Source organism: Lactuca virosa, chromosome 2, assembly GCF_052849685.1.
Source record: "Lactuca virosa cultivar CGN04683 chromosome 2, Lactuca_virosa_CGN04683_v6, whole genome shotgun sequence".
In the NCBI taxonomy this organism is placed as follows: domain Eukaryota; kingdom Viridiplantae; phylum Streptophyta; class Magnoliopsida; order Asterales; family Asteraceae; genus Lactuca; species Lactuca virosa.
In genome coordinates this window covers 187,254,514-187,277,360 of record NC_136427.1, presented here as the reverse complement: position 1 = coordinate 187,277,360, position 22,847 = coordinate 187,254,514, and the positions used below count along the sequence as shown (strand labels likewise).

Below are 22,847 nucleotides of genomic sequence, written 5' to 3'. Positions count from 1 at the left end.
ATAGGGTACTAGGTCCATTGCTGCCAACGTTCACCTATAGGGCACTATGTCCATACTGCCAATGTTCCTCTATATTAGCTTTCATCCCTCATCATTCATCTACCCATATTTACCCAACATATTTTGTAGATATAAAATACATATACATTTTAAATCATTTAAAACATGTATAAAATCGTTCATCCAGCATAGATAACAAGTATACAGATAATATGCACACATAACACGTAATTTATATAAAATACTTCATATCTATGTGTAAGATGAAAGTAACTATGCACTCACTTGTTAAAGTGATGATTCCAAACTCGGATAGCACTTCGCTTCTTAACAATATAATTTCCTTCGACGAAACCTAGTATTATTACCACTATATTTTAGTCTAATATTTACCGTGACTAATTATTAGTCTTAGCATTATTATTATTATATAAGCGTTTAAACAATATTTTTCAACAACCCTATGCGGCCCTTTAAACCAGATTCCCCGTACCGCGAGAAGTTAAAAACATATTATAACGACACTTATATAAGTCATAATAATAGCTCAAATATTTATTATAAGTTCATAATAACAATATTATAAGTTCATAATAACAATACTTATAATAACCGCATCGTCGATACATTTCTAATGATATATACGTTTGTATATATATATATATATATATATATATATATATATATATATATATATATGTGTGTGTGTGTGTGTACGTATATATGATTTATACTTTATTTTAATACGTAAATATGCTATTATAATTTGTAACTCGTTCATACGAACTCCATTTTTGACGTTCTTTATATCCACGCTTTGGTATTTACGAGTACTACAACTTTCATTTAGACGCCGTCAGCTAATTCTCATTCTATCTCAGATTTACAAAACTGTATCGAATTTATCGCGCTCGAAGAGTAGGGACCAAGTTTCGTCCATATTTTTAACATACGAGCTCTACTCTCGACATTCTTTATATACAGCATAGGTAAAAACAAGATCTAAAACTTTCATTTAGACTCCGTCGGCTAATTCTCGACCGATCTTAACTTTAACAGTAGGACGATTATACTGTTAAATGTCCGCGTAAAATTCATAACTTCTACATACGGACTCCGTTTTCGTCCGTCTTTTTACCGTTGAGTTCCTATTAATGAGATCTTTAACTTTCATTTAGGTCGCATAGGCCAAAAACCGCTCGAACTAAAATTCGAGTTTCGGGCCGTGCACTGCTATGCCAAATCGTAGAAAATTCATAATTTCCTCATACGAAGTTAGATTTGGGCGTTCTTTTTTTTTTTGTATATTCTCGGTTTAACGCATACTACAAATTTTGTTTAGATAACTAAGGCTAAAAAGTCTTCTACCGTAAATTCACTATTTACGTCTTCCGGTGCCGTGCCGGTTTTGCCGTAAAACTTCGACGGACCATAACTTCTTCGTTATAACTCGGATTTCGGCGTTCTTTATATGTACGGAACCGTTGTAACATATACTAATACTTGGTTAAGATTAATCATTCTAAATAATCTTCTATCAAATACTCATTTTTTATGCCCATCGTCTCTAAATTGACTAGCCCGGATCTGCGGGCGTTACATGATTGGATCCATAGTATGTTGGCAATCCAATCCAATGGTTGAGGGCCTGGGGCATTCCAACCCGATGGTTGATTGGGCCCATAGTATGTTGTTATTGTATGTGTGTTATTTGTTGTGCGGGTATTTTGGGGGAACTCACTAAGCTTCGGGCTTACAGTTGTTGATTTTGTTTCAGGTAGTTCTGATGATCGCGGGAAGGCGAATGCTTGATCGTGCACCTCCTCATATTTTATGATTTTGATTTCTAGAATACTCTGACATGAAACTATTTTGAAAACACTTTGTAATAATTAATGGTTTTTGAATGGTTGAAAAAGTTTTAAATTTGTTTGAATTTTATGGATGTTACAATAACCATAATTGTTAATTAGGGTCGTTTTGGATATGTTCAGTATGAGGAGCTTTTGTAGCAGCAGCGAGTGTGAGATTTGGTTATCTTCGGATTGAGGTGAGTCTCCTCACAGTATTTGCGGATCGAAAGCACCAATGCCAACCCATTGGATTATCTTTATAGTATGTTAGTTGTCTTTGTGACTCTTGCATGTATTGTATGTATGTTTGGACAGGGCATATTATATATGTGTTGGGCAGGGCCCATTACATGTTACATGTCTGTTACCGGACGGGGTCCATTATATGTTACATGCCTGTTACCGGACGGGGCCCGATGTATGGATGGTATGTGATATTTTAGGAAACTCACTAAGCTTCGTGTTTACGATTTATGTTTATGGTTTCAGGTACTTCCGGTACGAAAGGGAATGACCCGACATGACTGCACAACATCCCCCAGAGACTTTCCATATTGGCTATTTGTGATTTTTACTCTGATGTTTAAATGATATATACTATTTTGATTGGCTTTGAAACAACTCGCTTGTATGGTTTATTGTTTTTAAAATGAAAATTTTACTCGGTATTTTTGAAACGTTATAAAATGTATGAATTATGTGTTGAAACATGGTGAAATATTTTCACTCTTATTGTTGGATTCTAGGTTTTGCTACAAATATTTTTGTAAGGTCAAAGGTGCTTAACTAAGTATTAATGAGACTTGATATGACTTTAAGATACCATGACACGTAAATTAATATATTGTGGTAAAAATGTAGTAGCTTAACAGTTATTCATGTTTGGCTATCTATGTAGGTGTTTGACGTTGGCAATTGTAATTGGACCTCTAAGAGGCGTTTAGTGTAGGGATGTAACCGATTTCGGAACCTAGCAGAACGGACCAAAACCGGGATAATCGAAGATTGATTAAGAAGTAAACGGAGAACCGAAAACCAGATTGAATACGACTAAACAGTACCAGCTGGTTCTGTACCAGTACCAATTTCGGTTCGATCCTACTAAAAAATATGTTATCTCAAAAAGTGTTCAGTACCGGTACCGGTACCAGAACCAACCCAAACCAAACCAGAATCGAAATAACCGAAAAAATCGAGTATTTCTAACCGGTTGTAGTCCAGTTTAGTTTTTGGGTTAAGTAGCTCATCCCTACTTTAGTGTGGGGTAAGTTTCATGTAAACTTGAAAATTGAAATGATCGCTCATAGATCATAATGTAATAGTTTATAAAAAATTTGGTGTGTTTAGCAATCAACTTTTGAAATCTTGAGCTTTTACTTTTAAAAAAAATATCAAATACAAAAAAACAAAAAGTAAATCTTCCATTTGGAAGTATGAGCTTAAATATTTTAATTTAGAATAAAAAATTAATAATCCAAAAGCTATTATTTGCCTTTTAAATTTTATGACTATTTAACCAAACATTTCTACATGGATAAAAACTACATTGTTCGCTCTCAACAATTTTTTTTTTCTTTCAAAAAATAGGTATTTGTAAAACATAATATCATGGACATTTGACATTGCGCATGATTTTGTTATAAACGCATGACATTTGATTTACGCAACAATTCGTGACATTTTTATTAATCTTGTGTGTATGTTTTGTGACTTTGTCCAAATATATGTGAGATACACAACAATTCCATAGTATATACTAAATAGATAGCTCCTCCAATGGCCTACTTTCGTGGTCCTAATATGTGGGATACAAACGCGTAACAATAGCCGTGAGACTGAGATGTGAGATATAATCCATTCATGGTTTATATGTGTTACACGTTGCATAAAATCTTATTCATAAAATGTTTTACTTTAAGAATATAATAAAATTGCCATTGAACTTAATGATATTGATGCCTTTAAGACTAGTTTGGTGGTCCATTTTTCTCTTAGTACTTTTCATAATTATTGTATCTGCCACAATACCAAATCCATTTAAAATAGGTAGCCCACAAATACCAAATCCATCTTATAACCTATACGAAACACACTTTTTTACTATGGTCACAAATTTGTAGAAAAAAGAACCATGATCAGAATAAAACAGAGAAAACGTAACAGGAAGAAGCCATACTGAAACAAAAACAAACATATTTATATTTTATATATATAATATGCGTCTCTTAAAACATGTATACACATAATATATATGTAAGGGTTCATCCCCAAACTCAAATCAACAACACATATGCTAAAAAAAACTAAGTAAAAATAACCTTCAGGAATTAGGATGCTCTCCTTTCTTCCTCTCCTTTGGATCCAGAAGTTGGAAAGTAGGATCTCATGAAACAGAGTCAACAACAATGGCGTTCTTTCAACCACACACCAAGTTATACGCTTTTCTTCAAGCAGAAGCAACAAAACACATACTTCCAGATCCAGCCAAAACCCTTAGCTGAAAACTGGATAATTAGTACTTAGTACTGTAGTAGAAATAGTGGCACACGATCTTAGAAGCTGCAAAACGAAACCTCAAAAGGGTATGTCAATCTAATGAAACTAGTGAAGTAGTGAAGTGGTGAAAGTAGATAGTCTACTCACAATCAGAGATTGGTGTCACAAAGCTACGAATCTCATCCATAACTGTATGAAAGTGATCATTATTAGGCAACAAGTAGAACCCAATTGTGGCTTTTTCTAAGTATAGAAGTTTCACATCTTGTCCAGCTTTTTTAAGCCCATCTGCATACGCTAATTGCCAATCTTGAATCAAGTCCAAACCAGCAACAACCACAAGACTTTTCGGGAATTTAACTCCTTCAAGAGTTACACCTCTTGGCCCAAAAGGATTACAAGCTGGATGATCTCTATCTTCACCTTCAGGAAGAAACGCTTTCCAATACCAATCTCGATCTTGAATTGTCACAAAGTATTTTGTATCCAAACGTTTCTCAGATTCAGTTCTTGTGTTCCCACCAAACATTGGGTTTAAAAGTATGTTTCCGAGGACTTGGATTCCGGATTTGACTGCACGTGAAGCAACTTGATGGACGATGTTGCCACCGGAGCTGTCTCCGGCGAGGTAGATGTGAACTTTTGAGTCTTTGGATTGTAGCCATGGACGTGAGTTGACCCATTCAAGAGCAGTCCAGCCATCGTCGTATGCACTAGGGTAAGGGTTTTCAGGAGCACGGCGGTAGTTTACAGAAACCACGACAGCGTTGCAGAGAGTGACAAGGCGGCGGCAAAGAATGTCGTAGATTGCGCTATTAGCAGATGAATGGGCGAAGCTACCACCGTGGAAGAATATTATGATGGGGACGACGTCGGAGGTTGATACGGGTTTTTTAAGCTGAGAGAATGTTGTGGAGAGTGTTCCATCGGGTTCAGTGTCGTTTGCAGGTCGGTAGATTCTAGAGAGGAGGTTAATTGTTTGGTCTATTACGATATCGAAGGAGAAAACTCCGTCGACGGGATTCACGTTCGCTGGGACTTTCCGGTCGAGGAATTCTGCTAAATGGCGGTTGAAAGTACCGTCCGGTCGCCGGAGAAGGTTGTAAGCCAGCTTGAAATTAGACATGAGGATCCATTGATTCAGTGGAACGACCCTCTATGAACATAAACAAAAGCAAACTTTGAGAAATAGTAAACAAAATTCTCAATCGATGGAAATAAACCATTAAACCCTAGCGCCAATTCAGAATCTAAACCAGTGAAATAACTGCAAATTATACGTACTACGTAGCATGTATTTAGCTTTTCCTAATTGCTTTCTATCTCAGTGTAACTTATTCTCGATATATATCAATGAAATTTGAAATTTCAAAGCCCGATCGATAGATAGAGGAAAACCTCGAAAAATCGGAGCAACACAAACCAGAGAAGAAAATATGTACGCAAACGGAATGATAATTGATAAGAGAAGAGGTTAAGAGCGTAGATACCTTTGATTCGCAGACGTTAATTTGGTCACTTCCCGCCATAAACGGATACTTTGAAGAAGATTTAAACAAAACGTAAAATAAGAAAAAGCCCTAAACAGACGTTGAATGGCGATGTATGATGTATCTTCTTGGAGCTTCAGAGCTTGAAAAATGAAATCAATGGAACATCACATTTCTAGTCTAGTGAATATTGTTTGATTCGATGATGGATACGTGGATGTGCCAGGGGGATCCATGGAAGATTGGAAGTAGAGGAGTGGCGAGTGAAGGATAAGGTGAAAGAAAGGGGTTGATGCGCAGGTTAGCAAGAAAGTATGGGATAAGGCTAAAATGTTAGGTGAGAATGGGGTGTGGCTAAGCACTAGGGACAATAGAAACGATAAAAGAGAGACCCAAATGGTACCGTACTCGTGTGTAGTTGTATTTAAGTGAAGTGAGCCCCGATTATTATTATTTTACACCACATCACTCAAATATCTTTATATATTATTATTATTTTGGATTTTAATTGCATTATTCAATTTAAATGTAACAGTATATTTAACTTAAATTAATTAAAGTTTGTTCGATAATTGTTGATTGACACAACAACGAATCTGACTAAAACGCATATCACATGAGTTAGAACTGAATCAGAATTTTTTAAACGTGATATCAAACAATCTAAATCTGAACGAGTAAAATTTAGGTTCTTATCAAACTCAATAAAAAATATATCAATCAGCCTTAAAAATTTTTTGTCAATTTAAAATGATTGTTTGGAATTCGGTTATTAAAAAAATTAATAATTGTAACAACTTTTTGTTATGACACTTTGTTTAATTTGAAAAATATGAAATCGAAAAACGTAAATTTCATAAAACTAGTTGTCTTGGAAATGGTCGAAGAACCAAAAAACAAAAAAGTAATACATAATGACAACTTGCACAGATATCTTTCGAGAGGATACTTGATGATGCACAGCTCGACATGTGTTCATCCATGGCTCCATAAAATTCAGTCTAGAATTTAATAAGATAAAAAAAAAAGATAAATACATATGTTTTTAAAGGAAATTTGTAAACAATAAAAATGGTTTTTGCTTTGTTAGTAATTTTCACATTTGGTACAACATTTTTTACTTTTAGTTTTTATCTAGGGGTTTTATTTTTGGTTTTAATTATTGTTTTATATATTTATAATTTTTTATTATAATAACTAGGTTATAACCCGTGTAAATCACGATTGATATGTTTAAAATAGTTATATATAAAAAAAAGAATATTAAATGTCAAAAGAAAAAATACAATGTATTTCTTATTGTAAATAAAACTGAATTAATTTGATAACTAAAATAAGCATACTAGTTTAACATAGATTTTGAGATGTTTCTTTGTAAACAAGATTGTAAGTTTTACTTGGTAATATTACGGCCCTTATCTAAAAGTGTATGTATTTATATGAATATATGTTTTACGTAATGTATATGTAATTGTTATTAAATATATTTACGGAGGAATTGCAGGGAAGATACTTAAATGAGCGATGTGTGTATGTCGTAAGTTCAATATATTTTGTTAAAAATATAAATTATAGGTAAATATGTTTTACTATACTATGAGTAAATATGACATTTATAAAAAAAATATGTATAAAAGAAATAAATTAGGGCAACACCACACCAATAACTATCTATCTAGTTATTATTAATTATGAATAAATAATTGTGTAAAGTTTTAATGTTATATATATATAATTTTTGAATATTATTTAAAGATAAAAAGGTAACTAAATATGTGTAGAAAGTTTTTGGGAAAAAATAAGTAAATAGGACTTATGTTGGTATTCTTTACAGGTATAGGGACTAAATTTAAACTATAATTTAGGCGTGAAATTGGATTAAAGATTTACAGGAGGTATACAAATTTTTAACAGATAAAAAGTAAATACCTCTACTAAGATCTAACTCATCAGTCTTTGGTTCAAATGAAAATTGGTGCACAAGAGGTAAGCTGTGTTGCGATTACCGATTAAAATGGATGTGCTACGATTACCGATTAAATTGGAGGAATTTTTGGTATATATTGAACCGATTATGAAGGTGCGATTTTAACAGGTAAAAAAAATTAGGGTTTAATTTTTGGTGAATATGGAAATCGATTGGGGTGGGAGAGTTTCCACCGGTAATTTGTTAGTATTTAACCTATGATTGTAGTGCATAATTATATCCAAATTTATCTCTATATCTTTAAAAAATTGCTAATTTATTTTCATTTTTGGATTTCAAGGTTACTATTTGGTATGAGGATGGAGCAAGGCATGAATCTTTTTGATTAACCCATGATTTTTTTTTCTTTTATTAACATATATATTATATAAATAGCTGCTTTTATAATTTTTATTTTTTAAATTTCAAGAAATCATTCACAATGTTTATGTTTCCTCAAATTATGATTAGACATACCAAACAAAGTCTGTTGTTATTTTGAGCATTCAAATTAAAAAACCTGTCAAAATAGCAAAAAGCTTCCCCCTTCTTATTTGTAGAAAATAATGTAATAATATTTTGTTGTTTTTATAATTGTTTTGTTGTTAATGTTACCTGGAATGGTGTTCAGATGGAGAGAGGAGAGAAAAGGAAAAAGACAAACTTTTTTGGGGAAGGAGTTGTGTGCACTTGCTCGTAAAGTGGCTAGGGTTGAGCCAATTCGAGTGTATGCTTGTGAGTTATATTGAATATTAGAGGGTGTAATTACTGGACATAGCAATGTACTTTACTATCTTTATCAATATAGGCAATGTACTTTATCTTTTACCTATAATAGCAATGTACTTACATTATTTACCCACAATAGCAACATACTTACAATTCTATAAACAATTATGAAAAATACAATGCTATAATTGGATGTTAGCAAAAAGGTAACCAAATGGAAATATAAACATAAAGACAATTATAATCCCTTAACACAGAAAATGAACATTCTGTCCCTGGAGTAAAAAGATATTACATCCACAATCACGCAATGAATTATAAACACAAACAACACACACACACACACACAGAGTTTAATATATTACATGAATGGCTACTACATTTTAAAAATTGTAGGAATGGCCCATAGTAATACAATTATTCAAACTACAACGGATTAATAGGAAACATTTAAGAAAAAGTTGACAATTTAGGTTTAGTTGTAAAAAAGTTAAAGTATCATGCTATAAATGATACAAATGAAAAACACAAACATAGTAATAGGGAATTGAAAGTATGTTGTCATTATAGGTTTATAATGTCTTCAATAAGAATTACTAAATTAGTTTAGTTCTTTTTAAAATAAAGAACTTATAAAATGAAATAAGATGTTATACTAAACCATTAATCTTTTTTATTGTTTATCTATGAAAGTAGGATGTTATATCATACATACAATTGAAATCGAAACAGTATACTTTTCCTTCTAATGAGAAGCAGGTGATTGACTTTCAAAAGCTAATTGCAATACACACAATCAGATACACATACAGGTAACTGAAATAGCAATGTACATTTAAATAGAGTGTCTTTCATGTATTTTAAGAAAAAGGAGGAAGAAATGTGGCAACATTTAAAATAAAGTGGTTTAACCACACAAACAATAGCAACACAATAGATTATGAGTCATTTATATTATATTTCAAAAGCAAACTGAAATACACAATCTGATGCATATGCAAGATACACATACAGATAAAAAGCAATCAGATACACATACATCACAGTACTAACCTGATGCCTTTTTTCCTTGTTTGTCTTTGTGCTTCCAGTGGTGGACAATGTCAAGAAAACGAATGTCAGGTGGAAAAAAAATGGAGAAAGAGTCAAATAATAACAATAAGACTTCTTGATTGTTGTGTGTTTGTTTCCAATAGAGAAAGATTTGCATTTGTGTGTGTATGTGTGTGTGTGTGTTCATCATCTATGTTCTTAGTCTGGACAATAATATTAGGCAGACAATCGCAGAAAACTATATAGTAAAAGTATATTGCTATTAAATTAGGTTTACAAACATATGATTAATAGTGGTGATTGAAGAAGGACTAACCTGAATTTATATGATCTCTTTCTTGCACAAGTCGTGGAAGAAAAAATATTTTGTCAATTAGAATGAAGGGCAAAACCGTGTGATAGCAACAGGAATTTAAATGGAGATTCAAGTTTAAAGAAGGTATGTAGAGTAATATGCTCCTAAATTTTTTTGGATTCATTAAAATCCTGAAAGATTTAAAACGTATTTGCATTGGTTGACAAATAGAATATCATGTTCAAATTAGGATAAGATTCCTTTTCGAATATTTGAAAGGCAGGTGATATTGTAACCAACTTGACATATAATTTTCGGATTTTTTTGGATGTTTGAATTTGAATTAAGATTTCCATATTTCTGAATATTTGAAAGGCAAGTAATACACGTTAATGATGATTAATGATTACGAATTTTTTTTTGGATTCATTAAAATCCTGAAAGATTTAAAACGTATTTGCATTGGTTGACAAATAGAATATCATTTTCAAATTAGGATAAGATTCCTTTTCGAATATTTGAAAGGCAAGTGATATTGTAACCAACTTGACATATAATTTTTGGATTTTTTTGGATGTTTGAATTTGAATTAAGATTTCCATATTTCTGAATATTTGAAAGGCAAGTGATACACGTTAATGATGATTAATGATTACGAAATATTAATATGAATTAAATAACATTAATTTAATAACAGTTGCTAGTTTTATGGAATGAGTGCAACTAATTTAGGATATAAGATAATGATTTCTGAATATTAAGCCAAATGATGATACAATATTAATTCAATTAGTAAGAACCGAAATGTTGATATTTAGGAAACTAATGTCAATGGACGTTGTGTGTGAGTCAATGAGCGGGAAAAATAGAGAGTAGATGGATGGTTGAAGGACACGTGGCAATAGACAATGTTTATAAGATGACATGTGGCAGGTGTAGGAGTCTTTTATTAAGAATAGAGATAGAGATAGAGATTTCAAATTTGGTTGAGCCATCATAAGAGCCTTTAAGGGCCAAAAATTAGACGACGAAAACCAATATATTTTTCAGGTTTGACCGGATCTACCTGAGTCGGGTCAGCTATGGTCTTTCCAATTTTATTATAAAAAAAACTACCTGATCTTTGTCATCAATTAGAAAATGGAGATGATTTGTACATAACAATTTTTCTTCATACACAACAATTGATGTTTTAAAATGTTGTACTGTACAATTCAATAATGCATAAATTGCTGTGTATGGCAAAAAAACCGTTGTATAAACTACTATAAGCTTTTAGACGTGTTGTATTTAGTTTATTTTTACACCTCGTCTCACATGTCTCTCACTAATTCTTTCTACAAATTATCTTTGATTGTATTTGAGATTACAAATTATCTTTGATTGTATTTGCAATCTCAAATAGATTACGATAAAAATAGCTTCATCATGCGATGCTCAAACGAGCTTGAAGATTATTAGCAAAGCAAGTCGTTAGGCCAAGGTTTGGGATGAGCATGTCGAGGATAGTGATTGCAAGCAATATGCACAATGTCATAAATGTGTGAGATTGTTTATAATACACTATAATAAGGCGTTTTTACGATATTAGGAATGTAAGCACTTTTAATTTTTCGTTTTAGTTCATTTTAGTGAACTATAAATATAAATCCTTCTTTTGTAATTAGGGTTTATGTAAACAATAATTTTGTCTGTGATGAAAATTCATTGGGACAAGCTAAAATGCATGGAAATATTGAAACTTTTCAATTACAATAAGACCAGAGGGAGTGGAGTGCGGTTTCAGCCTACGTGACATGTGAAACCGCAGTGAACACCCCCCCCCCCCTATGCGGTTTGGGGAGTGCGGTTTGGGTGTGCGAAAAAAAATAGGAGTGCTCCTTTTTCTATCACTCTTCCTTCCTCTCTCTATCTCTCTTCTTTTTCTTTTATCTTTTTATGAAATACCACTCCCTGAGTGTGGTAAAAAAAGTGTGGCAAAAAGAGGGAGTGTGACACCACTCCCTCCAGCCTAATGCACATCACGAGAATGTCGATAAAATTTGTGTCATCGGAGGTTTGGATCCAATATATGTGGAACTATTTCAAGATTAAATTAAAAGTCAACGAGATATTCAAACGAATCCCGACACTTAGATGAGATGTAAAATATTCCGGAAATTAAAGAACATTCGCAACCTTGGCAACTCAAACGCCACTGCCATGTGTATATTAGGTTATCCACAATACCTACCATTAAGGTTGCTCAGTGAGGTCTCGGGAATGACCTTAGCGAGCTCGGCGAACACCGGGTCGAGCCCTCGGCAACTCGGCTGAACTTACCGAGGAGAGAGGAGGTTGGGTTTGAATGCACTAGCTGTTGGATGCCCCTTTCTTACCATTTTTTTTTTAATTTAAATCCCCCCCCCCCCCCAATTTTTACCATATATAAACACAACTAATTCACCTGTTTTATCCCACTTCACCATCTTCATTTTTTCATTCAAACTCAACATATTTTTGTGAAAAAAATGTCTTCCCCTTCCAACTCAAAATCTCAAAAAAAAAAAAATACCAAAAGAAACACTCAAACCCAAACATCTCATATTCTTCACCAAATTTCATTCAAAATCAACGCGATCGGCCTATTTATTCTCCACCAAATTTACATTTTGGTAGTGTTTACTACCCATTTCAAGCTTAAAACCAACCTCAATACCAAAATCAAGCACAATACAAAAACCAACCTCAATTCCAAAACCAACCACAATTTCAAAGACAACTCCAATTTCAAAACTAACCACAAATGAACTTCTCATCCCAATTTGAAAATGAGTTCAATCCATTTGATGATCTTCCCGACTCCCACTCAATTTCCAAACCCAATTCCAAACTCAAGTGGAACCTAAAGTTGTCCCCGAACCGAAAGGGAATCAACCACAGCCCAAAAAAAGTGGAAGGGCGTTTCCAAAACAATTGACACTGGACGAAGAAAAGGCGTTAGCTCGTGCGTGGATGGATGTTTTCGAAGATCTGGTGGTAGGAAACAACCAAGATGGTCCAACTTTTTTCCGGAAAATTACACAACGTTTTCTCACGGAAATGAATATTGGAGATCACCGGAAAAAAAGACCAAATTTATTCGAAGTGGAGAAATGTCAACATAGTGGTGACAGAGTTTAACGCGGTGTTCTTGAGTGTGAAACAACAATGACAAAGTGGTGCAAACGACGAAACCATTTTGTAAAAAATTCTTGACATGTACCGGAATAAAAAAAAAGGCGAATTTCAAATTTCTACATGTTTAGAATATTGTAAAATTCTCAAAAAAAAATAGCATGATGTCGACGATTCTAAAACTTTTACGGGTGGTTCTTCTAAAAGAACTAAAACATCTGAAACGACGCATAGTCAATCGTCCGATACGCATGTTGAGATTGACATCAATGAAGAGGAGCCTTTTGAGGTTCCTAGAGCCACTCGTCTCATGGGAAGAGACCGGGCCAAGCGAAAGTGACGACAACTAGTTCCGATGACATCGACCAACTAACAACAAAAATGGACAATTTGAAGTCGAGCTTGGACAGATACTTGGAACTCGCACACGAGACAGAGAAAACTCGTGTCATGTCCATTTAACGAGAAACACAAACGAGCTATCCGGACGTGAAAGGAAAATGGGAGATAAAAGTCAAAGAGAAGATTGCAAAAAAAATATAAAATCTAGCTTTTGTTTTTTTTAATTTCCATGGTTTCATTTTTTAAATTTCTAGGTTTGTAATTTTAATTTCTACGTGTTTTTGGTGTGTTTTACTTTTTTTTTTATGTTTAATGAAATTTAAGATTTAAAAAAAAAATGTTTGAAATGTTTATTTTCTATATTAATTAAAAAAAATTAGCATGACAAGTGTAACAACCGACGTCATGCAAATGACAAATTTTGGATGAAGTGTGGCAAAGATGACGTGGCGCATACGTGGACAATGACAAATATGACACCATTCCCACCAGCCTAACTACTATAATGATGGGTGTCACATCATCACCACATCCGACCACTAACCTTATGGGATACTCACTACTAACACACCACTCCATCTTATTTTTTTAATTAAATTTAATTCAAAAATACATTAAAAGCATATAACTTTTTTAAAACATGAAATAAAAGACAACCATTTCTTGTAAAGACAAGTTGGATTTAAAAAAAAAAAACAAAACTAGTTTTCTCATTGAAATACAATATTACATTACTTAAAAAAAGCAACGTTAAAAAAGCCTAAAACTGTCGAACATAACTAAAAAACTACCCCTATTCCTATATCGGGTTCGAACGAATTCATTTATCGCGAGAAATATCTCCAAATCTTCGCCTTCGGGATCGTCCGCTTTGATCTTCGAAATCTCCATATCGGTTTTTGTTTGAAGCGTCGTTTGTTCCTCTTGAAATAACATTTGCGCTTCTATCATTTTTTGTTCCACCCGACTCTTCGTCTCTTGTATTTGGACATATCGATCAAATTTACCTCCAAAATGATCGATAACACTAGATCCCGAAGCCGACGAATTCACTTTTTTTGCTTTATGTATTCCAACAGGTCGATGAAGAGGTTGCTCATTTTCAAGATCTATCAGATCATTGTTGATATCGATGTGTGTTCGTCTGTCCGATTGTTGGGACGGTGCATCAGAGTTTCTTGAACGCTTTGAACCCAGAGGTTTGTAAAGTTCCTTCGGTTTGCTCTTTCCATTTTGGAGCATCTTTCAATTTGAGCCATTGTTTGAGATATGGAAAAGGTTTGTGGGTTGGCATTGTTTTTTCAAATTGATTCAATGTCGCCTTAAACACATCGAAATCTTTTGACCCGCTTTTGTGTAGGTTATTGTAAATTCCTCCGAATTCGGTACATTTGTAACGTCCCAAAAATACTAATAAAAATTTTTATTTTCAAACCATCAAATCCGTACAACATTTGATCCAAAATCAATCATGGTAAAATGTATCTCAAACATCAGAGTAAAATAATAGTAGTCAATACGGAAAAATCATCAGGGGATGTTGTACAGTCTAGCCGTATAACTTATTTGTAACTTATTTGATATAATAAAGGGAAATTATTTGAGTATTATATGCTTTATGTGTGATTATTTGTAGTATACGTGGTTACGACAATACAATAAAATAATAATAAAATACACGTCCAAAATAGAATAATACTTAGGTCGAGTACCCTTGACAAAAGTTGAAGTAATTGTGACAAGGATTCTGAGGATATAAGGAACACTTAAATCGGACTTATAACGGAGAAGTTACGGTCCGTCAAAGTTTCGCAATTCGACCCGATTCAGCAACACTCGTCGTAAATAGTAAATGTTTGTTAGGTTACTTTTTAGCCTTAGTAATCTAAACAAAAGTCGTAGTATTTGTTAAACCAAGAGTGTACACCTAGAGAACGTCCAAATCTGACTTCAATAAAGGAAGTTATGATTTTTCTAAGATTCAGCGTAGCAGTAGATAGCCCAAATATCGAATTTTAGATCAGTTGATTGTTAGTCGAAACAATCTAAACGAGAGTCAAAGATCTCGTTAATAGGAGTACAGCGATAAGAAGACAGTCAAAAACGGACGTCGGATGACAAAGTTATGCATTTTATATGGGCTTTAGTAGTCTAATCCTGTGTAAAATAAATAAATTCAAAATTTGTCAACGGAGCCTAAATGAAACTCAAAATTTGTCAACGGAGCCTAAATGAAACTTCTAGATCCCTTCGATAGCTACGTGTGGAGATAAAAAAAACATCAAAAACAGAGTTCGTATGAAGAAGTTACGCAATTTTGAAGTTTGAAAAATGTTGAACGCGTCTACGCCCCGCGTGCTACCTTCTAGAAGCCACCGCGTAGCACCAGCAGGATTTCGACACGTGGCACCACACCCGGGTAAGCACATCAACCATGAGCATGACGCGCAAGGCCCTTTCATGGCGCGCATGCCCAAATCCTAGCCTATAAATAGATGCCTCAAGCTCATTCCTTTCCCACAACATTCGATTCTCTCTCTCTCTCTCTCTCTCTCTCTCGATTACTCTCGATTTGGTCCGAATTTTTCCTTAGCAGTTAGGATATTTTGGCAAGTTTAGAAATCCCTGGGAGCTCGGTACCTAGTAGCTTTCATCCTGGAGTTCCGCCAGTGTAATTTCCAGACTTTGTATAGGGAATCTATGTAAGTAAAATTACACTCTATCTTATTCTAGTGTAATTTATGTTTAAAATTCATAGTCGTTATGAATTTATAAATAAGATTCGTCAGTAGTTCCAATGTCATATTACTGATTGATTTACTTACGGGGATGATGTATGGGCTGGATTAGTGAGGTGTTTAAAGTGGGATTTCCAAACAGTATACTATGTATACCAAACAGACCCTATCTCCGATATGATCCTACCTGATTATCCCTTATCAGCTATAGATCAATAGACTTTGGAATTAATGATGGATCTAGGCTATCTTTATTCATAAGGAATATTAGCCTAAGACTTAGTGTTAATTGAACCTATGTCACATCAAAGGGAAAGCCAAGTGCTAAAGCGAAGCGCTGTCCGAGTTTCGAGTTATCACTTTAGCAAGTGATGAATAGTTACTTTCATATTATACATATATATATATATATATATATATATATATATATATATATAAAGTATTTAAGATAATTACATGCTATATGTGCCCATTATCTGTGTTCCTGATATCTATGCTAGATGAACGATTTCTATACATGTTTTACTTGATTTAAACTGTATATGTATTTTTATACCTGCAAATATAATGGGGGTAAAGATGGGTAAGTGTAAGATGATATAGAGGATGAGATATGAAAGATGAGATAGATTATGAGAGGCCTTGACTTTAAAGATGATATAGTCCTCTAGTGGAGTATAGATGACAACAACAGACTATGCTAGACAGTCCAGTGGAACGCTAGCAAGCTCACAACATGTAGGTGTTTTTGAACTAAGTGTTCACCAGGTGTACTCCATCCCCCATGGTTGCCATATTGACATATATTGCTAAGGTATCCCCTAATCATTATTATCTATCCCGAAGAAAATCCCTTAGGATAGGTCCCCTGAATTAGATGCTTTAGGGATAGAAAATGAGGATAACGGGAATGGGTAATTGTGTTAAATGATTTGATGAAAATAAATTAACTATTATGGGTTGAAAACCCTATGTGCTCACCAGGCCCCAAGCTTGACCCACTCAGTTTCTTATATTACAGTTAGTGGCACGAGAGCACAAGCGTGATGTTATGATGAACGATTTAAGGATGCTTATAGGCCAGTAGTTTAGATAAACTAGTGAAAGGCTGTATCATTTCCGTTTATGCTTATGTATTGTATTGACGATGACATCCCAACGTATTCAATATAAATAAAATACATTTCTTCGGAAATGCTTTGATAATATTATTATCATATTTTTGGGAACAAATTCCATAATAATAATCTTTAAAAAGGATACTCTGATTTTAAATAAGCATAAATAATGTAACACCCCATCTTTCAAGTAACTTCAAATTCATCCCTTGAACTTTGAATTATGTCATTTTGGCCCTTGGTTTGGAAAGAAGTGGCAAAGGAAGGCCCTAGTGGCAAAATGGTGATTTTGGAAGTTTGAGTAGTACATTGGGCGTACATGTGAGTACGCTAAGCATATTAGGGCGTGCCCTAGTACGTTGGGCGTACGAGTGCCAGGGTGAAACCCTAATATTTAGGGTTTGGGAGGTATATAAGTGTCCTTATGAGCTCATTACCCTTTATCCTTCCAACCTCCATAGCTTTGAGCTGTTTTCCCCAAACCCTAGTCTCTCTCTTGAGTGTGTGAGCTAAAAGTGTCTGTTTTGGGTAGTTGAAGAAGAAGAAGTTCCATCAAGGTGTTTGGAGAATGGAGTAAGCTTGTAGATATGGGATCCTCTTATCATTTGGAAGCTCCAGAAGGTAAAAAGTTCCTACCTTTGTGCTTAGATTGGTTAGATCTCATTTGGGTTGCTTTTGGTATCCTTCTTGTCCCAAAGAGTGTCTTTTTGTGCATGCTCTGTTTTGGTCGAGTTAAGTTGTCCTTTCAGACCCTAGGATGGGTCCTAAGGCATAAAAATGAAGTCCCTTGAGCTACTTTGGTCCCTTGTTCTTTGTAGGAGGTCTTAATGGATTAAGACCATGCATTAAGACCTTTTTGGACGTTCAAAGGCTTAAAGTTTGAGGTTTATGGTTCTAGAGCACATTTGAGTAGTGGATCTGTAATTTGGGCTTAAGTGCTTAAGCCATTAAGCACTTATGGGAGTTTTAAGACATGTGAGGGTACGCCCCGCATAAGGCTTCGTACGCCTCGCGTTTGGAGTCAAGTCCCCCGTAACTGGTCAATGCGAGGCGAGGTACGCCCCGCGTACGTTCTCTGTTCAGATTTTGGACTTTGGGCTTCGGGTATTGGGCCATCTGTTGGGCTTGATACTTGGGCCCTAATGGACCAACTGAATAGGTGTGTTTTGGGCCAATTATAGGATCGGACCTTTGGACAAGTCCCAATAAGGATTTGGGCTCAATTTGGAAAATTGGGCCAAATGTGGGCTTGAAGAGATTTGGGCCTTTTGGATCAAGAGTTAGGTTTGGCTTGCATTGGGTTGTGATGGACCGTCTGGAATTTATGGTTGGGCGTTTAGCTTGTTGGATCTACTTGAATGAAGGCCATTAGGCCCAATTTGGAAAATTAGGCCATATTTGGACGTAAGGATTTATTTTGATATTGGGCCTTTTATCATCTAGTTGGGCCTTGGATTTGGGCCAAGCTTAAGGAAGGGTAAAAAGGTCTTTTACTCTGTATTGGATTCATAGTATGAGTAAGTGGCCAGATGTTGATGGATTGTCATTTTGGTGTCTGTTAGTGCATGCGAGGTAGCAGATATGCAGTGTAACGCCCGTAGATCCGGGCTAGTCAATTTAGAGATAATAGGGGTCGAAAATGACTTTTCGACAAAAGATTATTTGGAATAAATAATCTTAACCAATTTGTATAATATGTCTAAATGGTTCCGTACATATAAATAACGCCGAAATCCGAGTTATAACGAAGAAGTTATGACCCGTCGAAGTTTCGCGACGAAACTGACACGACACCGGGAAGCGTAAATAGTGAATTTACGATAGAAGAGTTTTTAGCCTTAGTGATCTAAACAAAAGTTATAGTATACGTTAAATCGAGAGCGCCCATAAAAAGAACGCCCAAATCTGACTTCGTATGAGGAAGTTATGATTTTTCGAAGTTTCGACTTAGCAGTGTACAGCCCGAAACTCGAATTTTAGTTCGAGCAGTTTTTGGCTTTCGCAACCTAAATGAGAGTTGAAGATCTCATTAATAGGAACTCAACGGTAAAAAGAATGACGAAAACGGAGTCCGTATGAAGGAGTTACGAATTCTTCGCGGTCATTTAACAGTCTAATCTCCTCGTACTGTTAAATTTAAGATCGGTCCAGAACTAGCCGATGGAGTCTAAATGAAAGTTGTAGATCATGTTTTTACCTACGCGTGGATATAAAGAACGTCAAAAATGGAGCTCATATGCGAAAGTTATGAATTTTTGAAAATCGGCTGATTTCCACCCTATGTGCGATGTCACGTGTCAGCACCAGGCTGTGACTTGGTGCCCAAGTTGGCTCACGACGTGAGCATCATAAAACTCACGACGTGAGTGACCCTCCAGCCCCCTATAAATAAGAGGTGAAGCCTCCATTATTCCTCACACCTCCCATAACTTCCCTCTCTCTCTCTAGAACCTCTCTCTAGCCCCGAAACCCCCCGAAAAGCCTAGGGAACCTCCCTAGCACGAGGCGGAAGCCCCGGAGCGCCCGACGGCTCCGAGAAGAAGATCTTTTCGGCTAGAGAACGCTACTCCAGTGAAGCCCGGTTTTGAGAAAAACCCGTTGTAAGTGAGCTACGCCTACCCTATCTTTAGTATAACTTATGTTTCAATATAGTAACATTATTAGGACCTTAAAATAATTATTTGGGCTATTATTATGAGTTATATAGAGTGTTGTTTAACGCTTATATAATAATAATAATAATAATAGCTAGACTATTAATTAGTCGCGGTTAACGTTAGACTAAACCCTAGTGGTATTGATACTAGGTTTTGTCGAGGGAAACTTATTTTGAGATAACGAGGCGTTGTTCGAGTGCCGAGTGACCACCTTATCAGGTGAGTGCATAGTTACTTTCATCTTACACATAGATACGAAGTATTTTATATAAATTACGTGCTATGTGTGCATATTGTCTGAGTACTTGCTGTCTATGCTAGATGAACGATTTTATACACGTTTTAAATGATTTAAACTGTATATGTATTTTATATCTACGAAAATGTTGGGGTAAAACATGGCTAGATGTAATAGATGAAATATGAGTTGGATGATGAGGTGAGAGGTGATATAGACCATGAGGTAAGGGTGAGAGGTGGACGATGTGAGAAGCCTTACTCCCAAATGCTGGCTCCGTCATCTAGCAGAGTATGGATGACAACCATGGACTATTCTAGACAGTCCAGTGGAACACTAGCAGGCTCGCAACCTGTAGGTGTTGTGAACGATGTGTTTACCGGTGTACTCTAAAAACCCATTAACATGTATTGCGAGTGGACTCTCGAAAATGATACTGTCAATAAACGAGATAACCCTAGCAGCTGTGCTCGAAGGACAATACTGGCAGCTGCGCCTTACATAGAATGTCACAATTCTGGCAGCTGCGCCTAAGTGATAGAACTAGCAGCTGTGCTTGACAGTTGTGTCATTGACAACGATGGACTTCGTACCTATTCCTTAGGATAATCCTTAGGAATGAATGAATGAGAAATAACTGATTCTTAGGGTAGATCCTTAAGAGTAAAGAAGATAATGGGGATGGGTAATTGGGTTAACTGTTTGATGATTAAACATAATAATTATATTATTGTGGGTTGAAAACCCTATGTACTCACCAGGTTTCCCAACCTGGCCCACTCAGTTTATTTATATCACATGTGTTGATATGAAGTCACATTACACTAAGAGATTAAGGAGATATAAATCACTAGTGATAATAAATGTAAGTTCTGTTTATGCTTATGTTTCTGTATTGACGATGACATCCCAAATGTGTTAAAATGAATAAAAATACTTTTCTTCGGAAATGCCCTGATAACGTATTTATCATGTTTCACTGGGAACAAATTTCGCACATTTTTATTAAAAAGAGGTACTCTGATTTTTATAAAGGATAAACAAAATCGGTTTTTTCTGGCCGTGAAAATGGGGATGTCACAGTTGGTATCAGAGCATTAGTTTAAGCGAACTAGGAATTTGTAGGAATTTTCTAGACTTAAACTTAGAGTGCTAAGCGATGATTGTGAGATGAGTGTCTGCTATATTTTAGACAGGAACACTAGTTTATTTTAGGAAAAATGCCTAAAATGTTTTATGTGCTAAATGTTTTATGTTATAGCTATAAAGATGCCTTATATGCTATTATTTGTTCGGATCTATGGTCTATTGCCGACCGGATCTGGAAATTTTATGTGTTCAGATTTCTAAACGTTTAATTACGATATTAGAACTGGCATGTAACGTTTCGGAGTAATAGGGAGATTTATACGTCTATCGTAAATAAAACTTTCCTATCTTAAATTCTCGCCTCGGTACACCGAACGTCTGCTTAGGTGTACAAAACGTCATGGTGAAGACAGACTAGGAATATCCGAGGAAGATGACAACCTGAGCCTGAGAATGTGATGGGTCATGCATTGGTCGTTGCGCCTGCACCCGAACCTATCACAATGGCAGAAGTTCAGGAAGTGATGCGAACCATGATAGAATGAGAAAATAGAGGAAATGAGATGGCTTACGATAGTGAATGATACCTATCGGAAGATATCATAAGAGAGGTATATTGCCTTTAGAATACGTCTGATAAAATAGCAGTACGTCTAGAGAAGTACGGTACATCTGAATGTACACATTTGATTGGCGGGATGATAGAACGATTGGTGTAATTCCTAAAGTTTTCCTATCATCTGGAATTTCCATCACCAACCGAGTTGAAGCAGAATTGATGATTGAAGATGCGCATGGAAGAAGTCCTAGTAGAGTCTAGGGAAATTTTTATGATTATTTGGACACACTCGTATGTGTTAAATTGTTTTGTGATTTTAGGACTTGGGGACTGCGAGACAATACTTGGGACGAGTATGAGTAGGTGTGAAAGGTAGTAGATGCATATACTACCGGAAGCACAGGACTCACGCTTGGATCAGGGAAAGTCACAAGGTTACCAAGAAGCCAATAATTGATTCCGTTTTATTCAAGCATGTCGTTACCGTCGTTTCGGTAATGACTAAGAAGATTGTTGTTATTACGACCCTAGTGGTCATATCAAATTGAGTCCGACTACGATCAGTATGTTACGTGGTTCAGGGAACCAAGTTCGATGTAGCATCTGACTTAAGCCGGAAGATTGAAATAAAAGATAATCAAAGCGATCAGTAGAGGTATCACGATAGTTGCTTGTAGCTAGAAATGCTACCTTTTAAGATGTGGTCAGTGTTGGATTAGATGTCTAAGCCCATAACTATTATTGGTATGTACTTGACCCGAGAGTAACATGGTCCATTTGGGTTGCATATCATCAGGACAATTTGTTAGGATGGACTTTTGAGAGAAGGTTATTTATGGTTTATTAATATATTATAAGTTATAATATATTAATATGAAATCATATGTTTTAATTAGTATCGATCAAGAATTAATTTGGAATTAATTTAGTGATCAAAAGAGACTAATTAAATCTATGGGGACTAATTATGATAATTAGTTATATTTATATGTGTTGGGCTTATGATCCATGTTGGACCAAGTTTATGTATGGATACATAAAGAGTTGGGCCACATGAACCATGGATCA

The 22,847-nt window shown here is 35.1% G+C and overlaps 1 protein-coding gene and 1 long non-coding RNA gene across 3 annotated transcripts; one reads left to right on the top strand and one right to left on the bottom strand.

Annotated features, from left to right (window-relative positions):
• Nucleotides 1–4,029: 4,029 nt before the first annotated feature.
• GID1C (alpha/beta-Hydrolases superfamily protein) lies at nucleotides 4,030–6,241 on the bottom strand. 2 transcript variants are annotated; one of them, XM_079078909.1, is made up of 3 exons: nucleotides 5,840–6,241; nucleotides 4,497–5,505; nucleotides 4,030–4,412 (listed from the first exon to the last, which is right to left on the bottom strand). In XM_079078909.1, exons 1-3 carry the CDS (start codon nucleotides 5,876–5,878, stop codon nucleotides 4,366–4,368), a joined length of 1,095 nt encoding a protein of 364 aa, XP_078935035.1. In that variant the 5' UTR covers nucleotides 5,879–6,241; the 3' UTR covers nucleotides 4,030–4,365. The 2 variants fall into 2 exon arrangements, with proteins under 2 accessions (XP_078935035.1, XP_078935034.1); XM_079078908.1 differs by having other exon boundaries at nucleotides 4,030–4,350.
• A 1,515-nt stretch (nucleotides 6,242–7,756) lies between these two features.
• Nucleotides 7,757–9,878, top strand: LOC145159863 (uncharacterized). The gene is made up of 2 exons (XR_013737950.1): nucleotides 7,757–9,346; nucleotides 9,626–9,878. It is a non-coding gene; the product is annotated as an uncharacterized LOC145159863 (long non-coding RNA).
• The last annotated feature ends 12,969 nt before the right edge of the window (nucleotides 9,879–22,847 follow it).

What these genes read in the sequence shown, in the direction of transcription:
- GID1C (XM_079078908.1), bottom strand. Translation starts at nt 5,878, where the DNA reads ATGGCGGGAAGTGACCAAATTAACGTCTGCGAATCAAAG. An exon ending in TTAACGTCTGCGAATCAAAG is followed by an intron (nt 5,506 to 5,839) that starts GTATCTACGCTC and finishes TTATGTTCATAG; the next exon opens with AGGGTCGTTCCACTGAATCA. An exon ending in TGTGACACCAATCTCTGATT is followed by an intron (nt 4,351 to 4,496) that starts GTGAGTAGACTA and finishes TCCAGTTTTCAG; the next exon opens with CTAAGGGTTTTGGCTGGATC.